The 15,773-nt window shown below is 44.2% G+C and overlaps 3 protein-coding genes across 11 annotated transcripts in view; 2 read left to right on the plus strand and 1 right to left on the minus strand.

Moving 5' to 3' along the window:
* Positions 1 to 8,040, plus strand: part of szt2 (SZT2 subunit of KICSTOR complex) — a 41,179-nt gene extending 33,139 nt beyond the window's left edge. For 4 of the 5 annotated variants that reach the window (XM_086047637.1, XM_086047640.1, XM_086047639.1 and 1 more), the window contains 10 exons: positions 656 to 736; positions 1,472 to 1,546; positions 2,023 to 2,088; positions 3,794 to 4,007; positions 4,128 to 4,305; positions 4,376 to 4,498; positions 4,817 to 5,333; positions 5,412 to 5,522; positions 5,604 to 5,672; positions 5,740 to 8,040. In XM_086047637.1, the coding sequence (XP_085903763.1) occupies positions 656 to 736; positions 1,472 to 1,546; positions 2,023 to 2,088; positions 3,794 to 4,007; positions 4,128 to 4,305; positions 4,376 to 4,498; positions 4,817 to 5,333; positions 5,412 to 5,522; positions 5,604 to 5,672; positions 5,740 to 5,883 (1,578 nt within the window). In that variant the 3' untranslated portion in view covers positions 5,884 to 8,040. The remainder of the gene's footprint in view (positions 1 to 655; positions 737 to 1,471; positions 1,547 to 2,022; positions 2,089 to 3,793; positions 4,008 to 4,127; positions 4,306 to 4,375; positions 4,499 to 4,816; positions 5,334 to 5,411; positions 5,523 to 5,603; positions 5,673 to 5,739) is intronic. The other variant, XM_086047641.1, reaches the window with a different exon arrangement.
* A 314-nt stretch (positions 8,041 to 8,354) lies between these two features.
* Positions 8,355 to 11,337, minus strand: hyi (hydroxypyruvate isomerase). 3 transcript variants are annotated; one of them, XM_086047647.1, is made up of 8 exons: positions 11,036 to 11,253; positions 10,844 to 10,955; positions 9,954 to 10,071; positions 9,801 to 9,879; positions 9,683 to 9,732; positions 9,546 to 9,615; positions 8,758 to 8,892; positions 8,355 to 8,677 (listed from the first exon to the last, which is right to left on the minus strand). In XM_086047647.1, exons 1-8 carry the CDS (start codon positions 11,250 to 11,252, stop codon positions 8,622 to 8,624), a joined length of 837 nt encoding a protein of 278 aa, XP_085903773.1. In that variant the 5' UTR covers position 11,253; the 3' UTR covers positions 8,355 to 8,621. The 3 variants fall into 3 exon arrangements, 2 of the variants coding, with proteins under 2 accessions (XP_085903773.1, XP_085903772.1); XR_015089021.1 differs by having other exon boundaries at positions 8,656 to 8,677; positions 8,758 to 8,950; positions 11,036 to 11,337; XM_086047646.1 differs by lacking the exon at positions 8,355 to 8,677 and having other exon boundaries at positions 8,747 to 8,950; positions 11,036 to 11,337.
* ptprfa (protein tyrosine phosphatase receptor type Fa) overlaps positions 10,871 to 15,773 on the plus strand; it is a 41,548-nt gene continuing 36,645 nt past the window's right edge. For 2 of the 3 annotated variants that reach the window (XM_086047645.1, XM_086047644.1), the window contains exons 1-3: positions 10,872 to 12,499; positions 13,965 to 14,022; positions 14,155 to 14,196. The gene's annotated coding sequence lies outside the window, so the exon portion shown is untranslated. Of the gene's footprint in view, positions 12,500 to 13,964; positions 14,023 to 14,154; positions 14,197 to 15,773 lie in introns of all 3 variants that reach the window. The other variant, XM_086047642.1, reaches the window with a different exon arrangement.

Raw genomic sequence — 15,773 nt, forward strand, 5'->3', positions numbered from 1 at the left:
CCGGTACATTCGCCATTTTTATATTCTAATCATTGACGATGTAATTAATTTTAAATCAAATATAACAATGGACATTGATTATTTCATTATTGAAACACAAGTTTACTTGTGCATTTAACGTTTCTATTTTGTTAAATAATCAGTGAGTTAATGGTAATGACATTGATTTTAATGACATAAAAATGAGCGTTAATTATTGTAGCGTTAAAATGAACTATTCCAAATATACCTTTAACATGTTTTTTGTTTTATTCAATACTTTCTCAGTTCTAATTGAATTAATTACAAATAAAATATAAATGACTATGAATTATTTTACCATACTTTTGTTTTATAGATATTTTTCATGTCATTATCTAATTGGTGAATTATAATTACATACTGGTACTGCTTATTAACACTAAAAGAAACAATTTTATGCAAAATGCAGAACATTTAACGTTTTTTTTTTAAGAGTAGTGATAAAAATAATATACAGTAATTCGGAAAAATCATGAAATATTGTTTCACAAAATGATATTTTTCAGGTCATTCAGATAAGGTTTCTGTTTCATTCACACCAACAAAATTGGGGGGAGTTTTACTGAATGCAGTAAAAAAATGTTTTCCTCATTATTACTGTTTTACCGTCGATTTTTACCAATCCACTCTGCAGACCACTGTGTCCGCCACCACCGCTTACCACCTCCAGAGGGCGCTGCCAGGCGGGATCGTGCTGATCGAGCTGGCTTTTCAGGTACACTTAAAACAATAAAACAAAAAATCACATCACCCACCAGAAGCTTCCTTAGGGACACCTTCTGATGACAAACGACAACATTGTCTTTATGTCTCTCATGCTAATGCTAATGCTAAGGTACATATGTCAAAGTCCAGGCCCACGGGCCACAAACGGCCCGCGAGAAGGTTTTCTACGGCCCCTGGGATGATATTGCTTTATTATTAGATCCGGCCCGCAGCAAGCCGGTGTGGGTAGCAGATGTGATCTGGCCCTTTGCGCCTGCAGATGACGTCACGCTTTAAAATATATTGTAGCGTCTTCCAAGAACACAGACGTAGTTTAATTAATTACTTTATTTTATTTTTCATTTAGTAACTCTGAACATAAAAACACAACAGCCAGGGGGGGTGACAAACATAGAGGCAAAGAAATACATTTTAGAAATATAAAGCGTGACATCATCAGCAGGCGCGAAGGACCCGAGCCAATCTGGACATTTTAAAAATTTTCAATGAACTCAGTCCGGCCCACGGCTTGTCGCCAAATTTTTTATTTGGCCCTCCGTCCATTTGACTTTGACACCCATGTGCTAAGGTTTCAAAAATATTAGAAACGTTAGTCAGTATGTAGGCTACAAATACTGTAATGGGAAGTAGAATTGCAAATGTGGGAACAAGTACTCTCTAAAGCGTTGAATTGAGTTATTTATAGTTTTGAAGCGTCTTTTTCCTTTTTTTTTTTTTTTTGCAGGGCTCCTACTTCTGCGTCAAGCAGTACGCGCTGGAGTGTTCCCGCATCCCCATGGGACAGTCGGTCAACTCACAGGTAGGAATTCCCCCTCAAAATATCCAAACACAGCGATTTCAGAACATACACTCAGATGTGCGTACGGTGCCTTCAGGGGCCTCAAGAGTTCCAGAACGCACCACAACACTATGACCTAACCATAACGGCTATGGCAAACATCAACCCTTTTTTTTTATTTTCCTTGTATGTATTTACACATGGTGAAGCAGCGTGTGGCTCATCAGACCGGGGTTACTTTGAATGTCTTGTTCCAAGTTAGCAATTTGTCTTTATGAGGTGGCTTGATGTTTTTTTTGGTAGTTCCCAGTGTAAATAAGTCATAAATCGGACTTTCTTTGCGGCTTACCTGATGCCAGATGGACTCCATGATGTTGTTCCACCTATCCATGTGTCTCAGTCTTAAACCCCTTCCCTCCTCTTACCACTCCCCCCCTTACATACACACACACACACACACACACACACACACACACTTCCTGTCATCTCTCCATCAGGGCGGCCTGCTCATCAAACCTCGTTGCAAGCCGTTCCCGGACGCCGCCCAGGTGTTTGACTGTGCGGTACGTCCCGGCCACTGTCAGGCGAGGGGCCTGGGGGGCCGAGGAGGGGGGTCAGTTAACCCCACTTCGCCCTTACCTCGCCACTCTGCTTGCCAATATAATCAGTCTTTCCTTTTGCTCCTCTGGGTTGGCTGGCAGTCAAATGTAACAAGAAGCTCCTGGTTTACTTAAATGGCCGCATAGGCAAAGGTTCAATAGAACCTTTGAACTGCTGAGCTCCTCTCTGATTTCCTGGCTGCTTGCTGGTTGTGATTCACTCCCAGTTTCTCCTGATTTCCTGCAGCGTTTCCTCCCGCTTGAAATTCTTATTCTTCTTATTCCCCTATCGCTTGTATGCTTATTTTTGTCATATTTACTTTGAAGGAGTCAATCATGAGTCAAACATGGATGGTAAGTCAGTAGTCAACAGCTGTGCGGAGTTCCCCAGGGCTCATGTACGGGGCCCACGCTGATCCGACGACTGTTCTTTTCCCTTTTGGTCCCGGCTAAGAAGTGGTGCCACCATGAGACGAGCCCCCCGACTGAACCTTCCCATCAGAGTCGCAGCGGGAGTTAAGTTGGCCGCAAAAGAAGCCGTCCGGGAGTGCGGATTAGGGACTAGTCATAATGACGCCGGCTTGATAGTCACGCTTGAAGTGCAGGAACACCGCAGGGAGGATGGAAAAGTTCATGTTTTCATTCCTTCGTGTCAAAAGGATGGTCTTATCTTTTCACCACGGTTACCACTCGTCGCCGTCGCTTCTCGACTCCTGGATTTGAGCAGCAAAGGTCCTGGAAGGACAGAGTGCAGGGCGTTTAAGTTAAAAGCAAGATCTCATAAAGATGTGATTGTATTTTCCCTGATGGAGGCAGTACTTAATCACCGAGCCACAAAATAACACTTGTCAAACATTTGACTATGTGTCAGACACATGAATACTCAACTCAATTTTGTTTACAAAGCACTTTGTGTCAAAAGCCAAAGAATAAAAACGGGTTTTGAGACAGGTTTTAAAAATGGATGGTCAGGGTGCCTGTCTGGCGTACAACGGGAAGTCTTTCCACAGTTTAGGGCCAACAATAGAAAAGGCTTTAATCCCCCTAACCTTCCACTTCAACTTCGGTAACTCCAGGAGCAGTTGGTCATCTGAACTAAGGAAAAGATAGGAGCACAGTGATGGAGCAGCTAAGCGAGGTAAAGCGGGGCCATTTATAGATCCATCCATCCATCCATTCTCTGAACCACTTTTGAAGACTAAATAGCAGGATCTTAAAATGAAATCCAACGTGCTCGGGTAGCCAGTGGCGAAAAATGTGCTCCCTTTTACATGTTCCAGTTAAGAGGCGAACGGAAGCATTTTGGACCAACTGGGTTTTGGGAGGACGTTTGAGGGAGGACTGGCTGACTCCAAAGTAAAGCGCGCGACGGCAATCTAGTTGAGATGGGATGAAGGCATACGAGACAGTAATAAGTGACTTCAACATAACATGTCCCCTTTACGCAAAGCATCCACGCATGTTTTCAGGGCTCATCCCATTCAGTGTGATGGGGGTTCTAGGGCAAAAACGGTCCGACCACCATCCGCACTAACCATACGCCACGCAGCGCCATTAATCTGATGATTAGCCCCAGCTTGGTCTGCTACCTTTCTCCTCATTTCCCAGAATGCTCCGCTCGCTTTGGGTTGCGAGTGACGCGGGATTAAGCAACCAACCTGTGTTGCAGCTCTCCATGCTGTTCACCGAGGAGTGCGACAAGGTGCGCGACCTGATGCACGTGCACTCGTTCAGCTACGACTTCCACCTGCGGGTGGTCCACCAGTACCTGGTGGGCTGCCACATGACGCTGCGCCAGGGCTACCTGCTCACTGACTTCCTCAGAGACTTCATCATGCAGCACCCCGACATCCCCAAGTTTGGACGCAACCATGTCTTCCAAGGTGGTCCTGACGAGCATCCTCACATACCGCCTTCCAAAGGCATATCCTTCCTGTCGGGCGGGAACCTCGTCTGTCCAAATTCGGGCTTCCTGATTGTCCTCCTGCCATCCTCTGATTAAGGGAGTTTCTCCACCTCCACGAGGATGATCACGGCCCATCAACTGTACAACTACATCACCGACCACGCCAGCATGTACGGCATGAAGCCCCTGCGCATGTCCAAGGCCGCCGTCACCACCGACGCCAAGAAGGCCACGCCGGACCTGCACGAGTACGCCCTGGTCGCCTTGTGGAACAGGTAGGACAAAGGCCGCCGCAACAAACGACCGAGCTGCTTGGCCTGACTCGGAATTCTTTCCTTGCTCCAGCTCGGGTTCTTACAAGGACCTGGAGGGCCTTCACCACCACGATGACTTTGACGTGTCCTTGGTGGTGTGTCACAATGCTGCTCCCTTTGAGGAGCAGTCGGAGGGGGAGAGACACTTGCTGAGGTAGGAGAGGCCGATTGAAGCCTCGTCGTCGTCGGAGTCTTCTCGAGAGAAACTCGGTGTGGGGGTTAGACTTTTGTGAAATAGCCTGCTTGTGACGTCACAGTTGGGCAAAGTTCTGAATCCCTCATTCAGAGACGCCTTTGCAGAAATGATCAGTTCACAAAAGATTTCCTTGGTTGTTAATTTCATACTTGGTGGGTGGGCAGGTTATCTACACACAGTCACACACTACTATTTGTATACAAGACAAAGAAAAGTTATTTCCCATCACCGTCCCGTTGAAGACCAAAGTGTGTGTGTGTGTGTGTGTGTGTGCAGGTTGCACTTCTACGTGATCATGACGAGCCAGCGTGAGCTCTTCCCCCGACTCACAGCTGACATGCGGCGCTTCAAGAAGCTTCCTCAGATCCACCGTGAGCCCGGCGAGCTGGGCGGCCGCCCGACCCTGGATCGGGCGGAGGCCTGCGCGTCCCCCAGCGGCGAGCAGGACCTCTGGGAGGAGCCCACCGGATCCGGGTCGGAGGCCTGCGCACCTAGCGACGGCAATGAGTTCTACCCTCTGGTGGGCGCCGCTGTCCAGTCCCAGGGTTTGCTCTACCCGTCCCCGCTGTTCCCACTGCTCAGCAACGAAGTGGCCGCCGCCCGCCGGCAGATCCAGGCCAGCGTGGAGGAAGCCATGGGGCACTGCCGCCGCGACAACCTGTGGAGGAGGCTCTTCCACGGCGAGCACCTGGCACTGGACAAGCTGAAGCTGACCAAGTTGTCCTTCTGCGAGCTGGAGGAACTGCTGGAGTCTGTCCAGAGCCGCTCAGTGGGGGACATCGACCCCCAGCTGGTCAGAACCGCCCTTTCCTTTTAGCATTAACTCGCGAGATTATGGCCTGACATGTTGGTGGTCTTGGTGTCCACGCAGGACTGCTTCTTGAATATGAGCACGGCCTGGTACCAGAGTCTCATTAAAGTCCTGCTGGCTCGATTCCCTCAAAGTTGTCGGCATTTTGACGACGGCGGCATCCAATATCTGGTGAGACTTCATCTTCGTACTCCGCCCAAAACTGGATCACGCGGGCATCCAATCCAACCAGCTGTGTCTTCTTCGTTCCAGGCTGTTCTGAACCAAAAGTTCACCGACTGCTTCGTTTTGGTCTTCCTCGCCTCGCAAGCTGGCAAAACGGTGAGTTGTCAAGATGACGTCAACTTTACCAACCGGCGCACTTTCCGCAATCTTCTCGTCGTTGCAGAGTCTCAAGGTGGTTTTGCGAGAGCCGCTGCCGCCGCAGCCGCAGGACGGCAGCAGTCCGCCACCTCAGCTGGTCTCCATGTACCATCACCTGGAGTCCGTCATCAACACGGCCTGCTACAACCTGTGGACCGGACTCTTGTAACTAGCGCTCCTTCTCGTTCACTTTCATGCCTTTCGTCGCGCCTCTGAGGAAAAGCCAGTTTGTGCCAGTTGTTGTTAGCGAGCTGGCTAGCTCCAGAAGCTACGTCACGGCTTGCTCGTGTTAGCATTAAGCTAAGCTGCTCCAAGACATTTTTAAAAATTATTTTGGCATTTTGTGGATCGTGTTTTTTCCGCATCTGAGATTCTTGAATTTGGACTCCTTTCGGGTCCTGAAGGTCTGGAGGGGGGGGGGGGGGGGGGGAGCCTGTGCAGTTACGCACAGACTCCCCTCCCCATGATGAACAAGGCGGTGCGGGAGAGTGTTGCACACATTGTTTTGTACTCGGTGCCGAACAACCGGACACGAAATTCCCACACTTAGTAGGACTCGCAGACTCTGGAATGAAATGGAACATGTGGGACTTTCCATCCATACGTTTCAAAGGCAGGCTGCACCCTGGCATGGTCAGTGGCAGGACCATCATACACACATTCAGAGCTGGCATTACTGAACTTTTCATCCTTCTTGTAACATTAAGTGGGGAAGCCAGAGTCTATGATGGGAATGCTACTGTATGACTGACTGGTTTTGTACCCTGGATTGGTCACCAGTCCATCACAAGACCATACCCGTCATACAGTCACTGGGTGTGAAAAGTTGACCTTTTCATCCAGCCATGGCCAAGTGGTTAAAAATGCCACCTACCAAGAGCAGCCCCTCCCGACACACGCCTGGGGTGCCCTTGAGCAAGACACCGGTACCCTGAACTGCTCCCCAGGCGCTTAAGCGGGCCCTGCTCCACTAACAGTGTGTGTGTTTGCTGTGATGGGTCGAATTTCATGTACATGACAAAAAAAAGAGGACCCTCCTCTTCATCTTGCAGCGCTTATACTGTTCAGAGTGAAAGCAGAGGGCGAAGCCGGAATCTCTGACTGACAGACTGTGGACTCTGGACTGGATCCCAACTGTGGACTATTTGTGCCTTGTGTTGACTTTGCTACCACGTCAGTGTTTGTTCTGACATTTCAGTCCGTGCTTTTTTTTGTTTTTCTTTTTGCTTTTCACTGCCCAAACGTGCCTTACTATTTTTTATTTTAATTGACTTTGCGAGTCGCACAAGCTCTGATGAGAAGGACATTTACAGAGGGTTGTTTTTATCTCCCCTTTGTTGAGGGTTAGTGGCACGGCGCTAAATAGCGCCACCGTTAGCCAAACGTGTGCACACACTTTAGCTTTAGGAGGTCAAACACTGGAGGCCATAACACAAATGCATAACTGCATCCTCTTCAACTGTATCATCAGTATACTAAGTACTGTGTATTATGGCTCGCAACTGATTATTTAATTGATTTTGTCGATTAATCGATAAATTGGATAAAAAGAAACGTTTACATTTGCACCCCTTTATTCAAAAACAGGACATTATTTTAAATGAACGGTGCGGAAAACAGATAAATTGTGTGTTACTAGTTTGGTCCGTAACATGTCAGAAAATAGGCAAAGATGTTGATCGTTTTCTCAAAGTAAGAACAAATGTTTTGTCTTGATTCATCACAAATATAATCAGCCTGCTGTCATGGAGGACTATAGAAATTAGGGCTGCACAATATATAGAAAAAATATCAAGATAATGGCCGACGCCATACGCATATCGCTAAGACATGCAATCATTTCCGTATGGAATTGTATGCTTTAACTGAATTTGACCAGTAGATGCTTAATTTAAATGCGCATTGCCACCCGATAGTTGGACATTCTCTTGGGGAGTAACAATGAATCAGCCAAGAACACATTGAGCTTGCTTATTCTGCCGCATGAAAAACATCATTCTTTCATTAGATAATAAAAAAATGTCATTTCTTTAGGTATATGTTACATATCGCAATAATAGTGATATCGCTAGTCAACGTGCATATCTCATGTTTTTCCAATATCGTGCAGCCCTAATAGAAATCTTGACTGCTGAGAAGCTAAAATGCTGAGGAATTTTGCAATTTTAAATTTAAAAAGGTATCAAAACAACCGAGTATCAAAAGTAATTATGAATTTGTTCATCCGTTAATTTTACATGAATTGTTGCACTTCTACTGATATAGTACACAGTACAGGCCACTTCATGCATTGTGAAAAATGCTCAATAAATCAAACAAACATTCATTCTATCACTCTTCATTCTTTGGTGTGGTTGACATGATCAACTTTCACTTGGTGTGGGCCAGTTTGGCATGTTGGGCTAGTCTTGCCATTCAGAAACGACCTAATCAATTTTTTATGAAATCTGGGTGGGCATGTGGAACTATTTTATTATAGGGCAGGACTGGGTGGGGGAATGTAATCTACTACAATATACAAGTGTTCAAATTGTTTACTTCAAAATCGTGTCCTTATTCCTGCAACTGTTCATTTGCATTGTTAGTCTAAGAGCATAATTGCCCAAGTTATTTTTCAGCGTTTCCAGAGAACAAGACAAATTTAACAAACGGGAATGCAGAATTCCCAAACTTTTATTTTCACAAAATCTAAAAAAAAATGGACAAAATTTTACAAAAACAGTCAGCTTCATGATCGTTCTCCAACAGACAGGCTGTCGTCAGATCTCGTGCATCCGAATGAAACCAACTGTAGCGAGTCACCATGAAAAGGCGAGAAAAACACGAAAATATGAACGTGAACTTTTCCATGACACCGCATTCTTCTACTTTCATCATTTGGCCGAGTGCTCCTTTTGCCGTGGAGCGTCACTTCCTGCGGGTCCAGTAATCTTTGAGCCAACCCAAACCTTCCAGCGTGTTTCCTGCGGAAGTGCACAAGTGCAAGGTTAACAAAGTGTGTAGCGCCATTTCGGAAGTGGTGGGATGGCGCCCGCCGGCCCACCGAGCGGCTTGTACTCGCAGCCGACGTAGCCTCGGTAGCCGAGCGCCTCCAGCGTGGAAAAGACGTAGTCGTAGTTGATCTCGCCGGCGCTGTCCGGCTCGTTCCGGCCGGGAGCCTGAGCCACCTGAACGTGACCTGGCGCCACAATGTCACAATGCTGTCGTGATGATGTCATCGGTGGGCACAAAGTATACTGTGGAGATTCGATCGCGTCGGATGTTAAGATTAAGTCAATTATGGTGATTCAAATTGCGATTGTCGCCAGGTGTTAAGAATGACAAAAGGGAAAACGTTTTAAGACTGTTTTCCAAATGTCATTTTGTAATTGAAATCATTATTTGCATCTAAATGCGAGACCTTTTCTGGACTTTTTATATTTGTAAAACATTTACCAAATTAAATTACATGACAACAAATTCAGGAATTTTGGAGGAGAATTTTGTAAATATAGTTTGTCGTTCAAAATTATTTCTTGAATTACGAATAGAAGTTAAGACAATTTTTAACATTTAATTTTTTTGAAATTACAGGAACTCTTTTCTGAAATTACAAATGATTATTTTTTGTTCAACTATCTATTCCAATGACTTACAGTGACAGGCAGGACAATTAAATGATCTTCCACCAGATGGCAGAAGTTAGACCGTTCATCTGAGCATCCACTTTTTGTGGCTGTTTGTGATTGGTGGTGTGCTGTGAGATTTTTCTCCTGTCTAATATATGCCTTGGCTTACTCGAGTTTGGGAAACATCATTAAACAGGTTGCTAACAGTTAGCAAGTCGCTCACCCAGCAGCGGCAGATACCGCTGCATGTTTTGCGTCAGGTTTCCATCCATAATTTGCCAGTGGAAAACATCCTGCATGTGTAAAATGTGGACGTTAACCAAGTCGACATCAACTAACTCTTAGTGAGCGCCCACTCACCATTTGCAGTTTGATGTTGTCCTTGGCGACTTTCCCCAAGATGGCGGCAGCTGCGCATAAGGAGAATGAGCTCGAGAGAGAGTTTGTTTTTTCTGGTTCGAGCCATTCAAGTTTTTACCGTCGTGAGGCGACGACAGGAAATATCGAGCGTCGGTCAGCCGCGTGTTGATGGGCTCGATCAGGCCGGTCATCCCTTCCTAACGGCGACAGGAAGTGAAGTTTGTTGTTGTCGCGTTCGTCAGTTGCTACGGCGACACGTCCGCGGCATCACCTTGGAGAGCAGCTGGGCGGCGTAGTTGAGGTTACGCACGAACACCGCCTCCATCTCCTGGATGACCGCAGCGCCGCCGTCCGCTCCCGCCGGGATCCGGCCGGCCATCAAGTGGATCCTGAAAATTCAACAACACCGCAAGCCAGTCAGACCAATATGCCTCCTTTTACATTTAATTTATACATTAAAAATGTTTCGTGTATTTAATTATTTTTATTAGAAGAAAAAATTAAAAACTCAATACACAACTTGGCTACTTTGTAAATAAAATATATATTTTTACATTTAATTAAGGCGACTTTACGAAGGTATTTGTTCATTTTTTTTATTTTGGAAACATTTTTAATTTCAATGTTTTTTTTTATTTAATTCAACACTTTCAATAAAATCACTTTTAGACATTTTAACAGGTTTAATTAGTTAAATCTGTTTTTATAAAATTCAGAATTAAAAGAATTCATACAAATTATATAATTAACGATTTAGATTACATTTTTTTGTATTAAATACATTTTAAAAAGTTGAACAGTTTATGAATGGATTTTTTGGATTACAGTATTTTCTTGAAAAAAATCAGGGCTTTTGTTTTACACTAAATGTAATTCAAGACTTACATAGTTAGTTAAATAGCATGTTAAATTAAGAAGTGTTTAAACGTTTCATGTATTTTAAATTATTTTTATTACACGTTAAAAATACTCTAACACAAATTTGCTCTTTTTTCAATACTTAATACTTTCAAATTAAATGATAGAATTGTTTGAATTAAATCAGGACTTTTAGACATTTATGTATGGATTTATTATTAATTTGTGTGTACCTCATGAAGAGGCCAGTGCGTGCGTGCGTGCGTGCGTGCGTGCGTGCGTGCGTGCGTGCGCGCGCGCGACCTTTTGCAGTCCAGGGCTCGCGCGTACTCGATGGCCTGATCCAGTCCTCGTTTGAAGTCTTCTTCCCTTCCGGGTACCGCCGCCAAGCCCAGCTCGCCCTTCGTGACGTCACCTGTAACACGTCATGATGATGATGATGATGATGATGACGAATATGAGGAAGGGGGCTACTATACGTTTCGTTGTCCCGACCGGGAGGCGTGTTGATGAGGACGACCTCCAGGCCATGGTCGTCTTTGGCCCGTCGGAGCTCCAGCGGGTCGGCGTCGTAGAGCCAGGCCGCCTCCACCGCTCGAAAGCCGGCTGCGGCGGCCGCGCGCATCCGCTGCGGAAAGTCCGGCAGCTCGGTGAACAGCCAGCTGATGTTGGCGCAGAAGCGGAGCGCCGCGGAGGAGGACAATGACGACATGCTGGAGATTTCTCTCACTCTCCCCCCCCCCACAAAAAGTCTACCAACTTTCGTGTGCGGGCAGCTGTGACGTGAGCGGAAGTGCAATGACGACAAAACTGGTCACGTGACTCGGCACAGTTACGTTTCTCTCACGCCTAAACAAATAACAATAGCATATATACAAATGTGTAACATAACGTCTGGTTGTGTTACTTTTTTTAAACTTACAAAAGTCGCCTCGAGTGAGTATTTTGTCGTGTTAACCGTGACGAAAGTGAAGAAAAAATCGGTCACATGACCCGTCATAGTTTCATTTTTCTAACACTTAATAACACAGAAATCTGCGCACAATTATTAACAACATCATATTTTGTACATTAAACGTATACTTGTTTTCCTATACCATTTTGGAGTTGCAAAAGACACGGTGAATACTTCATGTTACGTCCACTGTGAAGTAGGCGGAAGCGGAGCGGAAACTACCAGTCATTCAGGACCCATTTTCTTCGAAAACAGTCCACACTTCAGCTGTGTCCCAAATCGTAGGCTGCGTCCTCCAAAGGCTGAATTTGAAGGCACTTCCGGTGCGCCTCGATCGCATGCCGGTGTCCAAATTGACATAGCCTTTGAATCTCGCCTTCAAATGTGGCCTTTTTTTCCATGCAGACGGGCCCAGAGCAAAGGCTGCTTCGGCGCACCCTTTCATAGCCTTTGTTAAGCCGCAATTATTTTAAGAATTTGGACACAGGTTTTGTAATATGTCCCCTGACGCTAGCAGCCGACCAGTCCACTGTTTGTCTACATGTGCCCTGACATTGGCTGGCGACCAGTCTAGGGATTCACACCACCTTTCACCCAGTCAGCTGAGATACGCTCCAGCGTTCATCTAAAGATTGTATAAAAAATAGTTTTCTCATTTTTTTTCCTGATTTGTGAAATTTTGCAGCCCTCCCGTAGGCCACGTTGGCAGTCATGTTGGCGTGCGGTCATGGTGGTGAGCGCCAGAGAGGAAGTCAATTAGCTGCCTGCAATGCCGCCCCGATGCCTGCGCACCCCTCCTGGGCAACGCTCATTCATTAGCGCTTGGGCTCACAGCGCCCCCTTTGGCAGAGGGAATTCATTACACCAATCACCACCATGAAAGTTAGCCCACTTTTCTCACTGCTGTCAATCAATGTGTCACGTTTCTGTCCAATTAGGTCACGTTTGAAGCAGCAGGTGGCGATACTTCACAATTAGCTGCAAGCGCCATGAGAACCATTGGGGTATGTCTTCGATATACTTGATATCCAGCTTAGGGTTCATGTACTAGCACACTCTTTGTCTTAACTAGCAAGACAGTTCAGCACACTACTAAAGCAACAAGGATGCACTTGTAAAAAAAAAAAAAAAACTGCGTAGTACAACTTTTCCACTAGTGCCACTTCTCAGTATGCAATTGTAGACTATGCTACACTAGTAACTCTAATATTGCTACACCACTAGGCCCAACTAGTAGTCATGTGTTACTAGAATGACTACTTACTAGTAATTCTTTCCACTACTTGTGCCATGTGTCACACACAAGTAAATGCTCATTGTTTGAGCATTTCTTCGATACTTGGATTAAGGTCCAAGTACTAGTATGCGCATTTTCCTCACTAGTTGGACAACCCTGGCATATTAGTTCATCTATGTATTACTAGTAGAAAGGCAAATCTGTGCACTAGTTATTAGTTAACACCTGCAAGCTACTAGTTAGGGTACAAGTGACATTATATCATTTTACTAATTAACATTGAGCATTTCTCAAGTAGTACTAGTAGCGCCTAGATGTCAACTAGTAGCCTAGATGTCAACTAAATGTATTTTTACTGTATTTTTTTTTTTCTAAGACTGTGTTGCTTTAGAAGTGACTTCCAAAGGATTTAAAATGATTTTCTATGATTGTTTTATTTCTAATGTGCGTCATTTACGGTGGCGAGTGGAGGGACATTGTGCAGTGACGAGGATGCTTTGTGCCATCTGCCACTGGAAGTCTACCTTGAGAGAATGAAGCTAATATTAGCATGCATGCCCTCAGGAGGGCGGGGCCATCTGGTGGCTTCTTCAACATGGGGATGAGGGATGGTTCAGGGGGGGGGCAGCTTGACCACAACTTTGTGCATATACAACATGTGGACAGTACCATCACGTTTTGCTAACAAAGGACTCCGAGTTGGATTTTGGTGACTAGTTATAATGTAGATGATTAAAAAACAATGTATATATATGTATATGTGTATATGTATACATATATATATATATATGTATATATGTGTGTGTATATATATATATATATATATATATATATATATATATATATATATATATATATATATATATATATATATATATATATATATATATACACTCGCATAATATGTCATCAATGTTAAAACTAAAGATGTAAAATGAATCTGAAGAAGCATTGGATAATAATATGTAAAAGCTGTCAAAAGTGATGCGAGTGTTGGGACATCACGAATGACGTGTACTTGAGCGCCACAAATTAGCCGCCAAATCCAAGCAGACCAATCACCGTTGCCTCGTGCGCTGGACTTTCCGGAAAGAGCCGGGCTCCTCCGAGATTTTCCGAGCGACAAGCGAGCATCATCGCGAAGCTCAACGGCTTTCTTTCTTCATCTTTTTCTTTTCCTCCTCCTCCTTCTCCTCCACCTCTTTTTTCTTCTTCTTTTTGTTGACGGGCAGCCACGCAGGCGGACCGAGCGGAACCACCGGACGACACTGGAAGAGGAGAACCGTGCACGTGAGCCAAGGATTTATCGGGACTTTTTTCTTAGGATTTTGCGGTGGATCTTGTGCGTGTGGACTGATTTTGTTTTTGTTTTTGTTTTGGGGTTCTTGCGTTTGTTGATGTTCTGCTCTGGACCACCTGAAGGAGAAGAAGACCACGTCGCACCTCCACCTACTCGGGAACATGGTGAGTGTGCGCGCGTGCACGCCGTCACACCTGTACGCGCGCCGTTCACGCGCTGTGTTCAAATGAGTGCGTGCCTGTCAGCGGACTACGTCAAGTGCAAATGTTTATTTCAATCTTTTAATAACACGATGACATAAATTCAATACAATTAATAGTACCAATCATATCAAAAACAATAATAATAGTAATAATAATAATTGGAACAATTTGGTTATGATACATTACTGATCTATTAAAATTTGATTGTGTAGTTTTACTTGAGTTATTCTTCATTTTTTTAAATTGAAGTTTATATATTGGATAATTTTATTTATGTCTCCAATGAATGTGAAAAATAATACAGATAAGCTTTTTATGATGAATTATAATTGATTTATTAAGACTAGAGCTTTTTTATTGTTTTTATAATTGTATTTATTCATTGTTGAAATATGAATGTTTGCTAATTCTCAACCGTCATACAAGTATAAAAAGGAGTTTTAACACTTAACATACAAAACATTTTTTAAAAGCAAATTTAATGACAATTAGAACAAATAAACATTTAAAAATAATAAACTGGCATTGATTAAATATTGATTCATTGATATTCTATTTTTTTAAATCTTAATTATTTTGTACATTTTATTATATAAATGTATTATGTTGCATTCAGTTGCATTCTGATTTTAGCTTCAACTGCCTTTCCCATGTCACTCCAAAATTTGGTCATTGAAATACAATTTGCGAACCAAAAGGTGACGTTATACAGTGCTATTTTTTTTGCCACGAAAATGTCATAGTCGTTCACTATATTAAAATATCCGACCACCGAACGTTTAATTTTGGCACAAAAATACTTTACTTTGCCCACGAAATCACTCTCGATTATCATAAAAAATCTGAATAGCGCCTTGAGATACGAGCTTCATAAGTGTGCGACCACGCCCCACTGTAACAATTTGTTCTTCCATGTTTCTTGGCACTCGGTAAAGTAGCTTTACCGCCACCAACTGGTACTGCCCCTGCACTGCAGGAAACCAATGTGAGTGGTTTGACTCATATCTCAAGGCACTTCCACATTTGAAAGCGTTGCCACTAAAAGACTACAGTCTACTAGCTCTCACCAGTTCCGATGTCAACTTTAATTTCCCCGAGCAACATGTTATTTGAGCGCGTCAAAGGCATGCAGGGGCGAGCGAATCATCCCGAGAGCGAGCGATGGAATACTGATGAAGCTCCGGCACATGATGCCGCCTTCATCTTCATCTTCCTCGTCTTCTTCATTCATGCTGGAGGACTCGCACTCGTCTGCATGCACGCCGCACTCCAGCCACAGCGGCGCTACGCTTTCACGACTCTCCCATCCTCTAGTTTGACACTTAAGTGTGACATTTGCCCACCAAAATGTCACAATTGCCACCAAACATTTTTTGGGACGTAAAAATGCTACAAATGTTGTGTATTGTCACGAAAAGGAGAACTAGGCGTGTTTTCCATGCCAAATGTAATCTTTTCCCATTAAAACACAGTTTGCTCACAAAAGGCTGTACAACCACTCAAATATTACATCTTGCCTTGTCAGTCTTTCGACAATT

The sequence above is a fragment of the Filicampus tigris genome, chromosome 12 (genome assembly GCF_054856515.1).
Source record: "Filicampus tigris isolate MCC_2025a chromosome 12, RoL_Ftig_1.0, whole genome shotgun sequence".
Taxonomy (NCBI): Eukaryota; Metazoa; Chordata; class Actinopteri; order Syngnathiformes; family Syngnathidae; genus Filicampus; species Filicampus tigris.

Excerpts from the sequence above, each read along its gene's own strand:
- hyi (XM_086047647.1), bottom strand. The coding sequence starts at position 11,252 with ATGTCGTCATTGTCCTCCTCCGCGGCGCTCCGCTTCTGCGCCAACATC. Across the intron at positions 10,072-10,843 it reads CGAGCCCTGGACTGCAAAAG|GATCCACTTGATGGCCGGCC; the intron begins GTCGCGCGCGCG and ends TTGAATTTTCAG. Across the intron at positions 8,893-9,545 it reads GCGGTATCTGCCGCTGCTGG|GTCACGTTCAGGTGGCTCAG; the intron begins GTGAGCGACTTG and ends TTGTGGCGCCAG.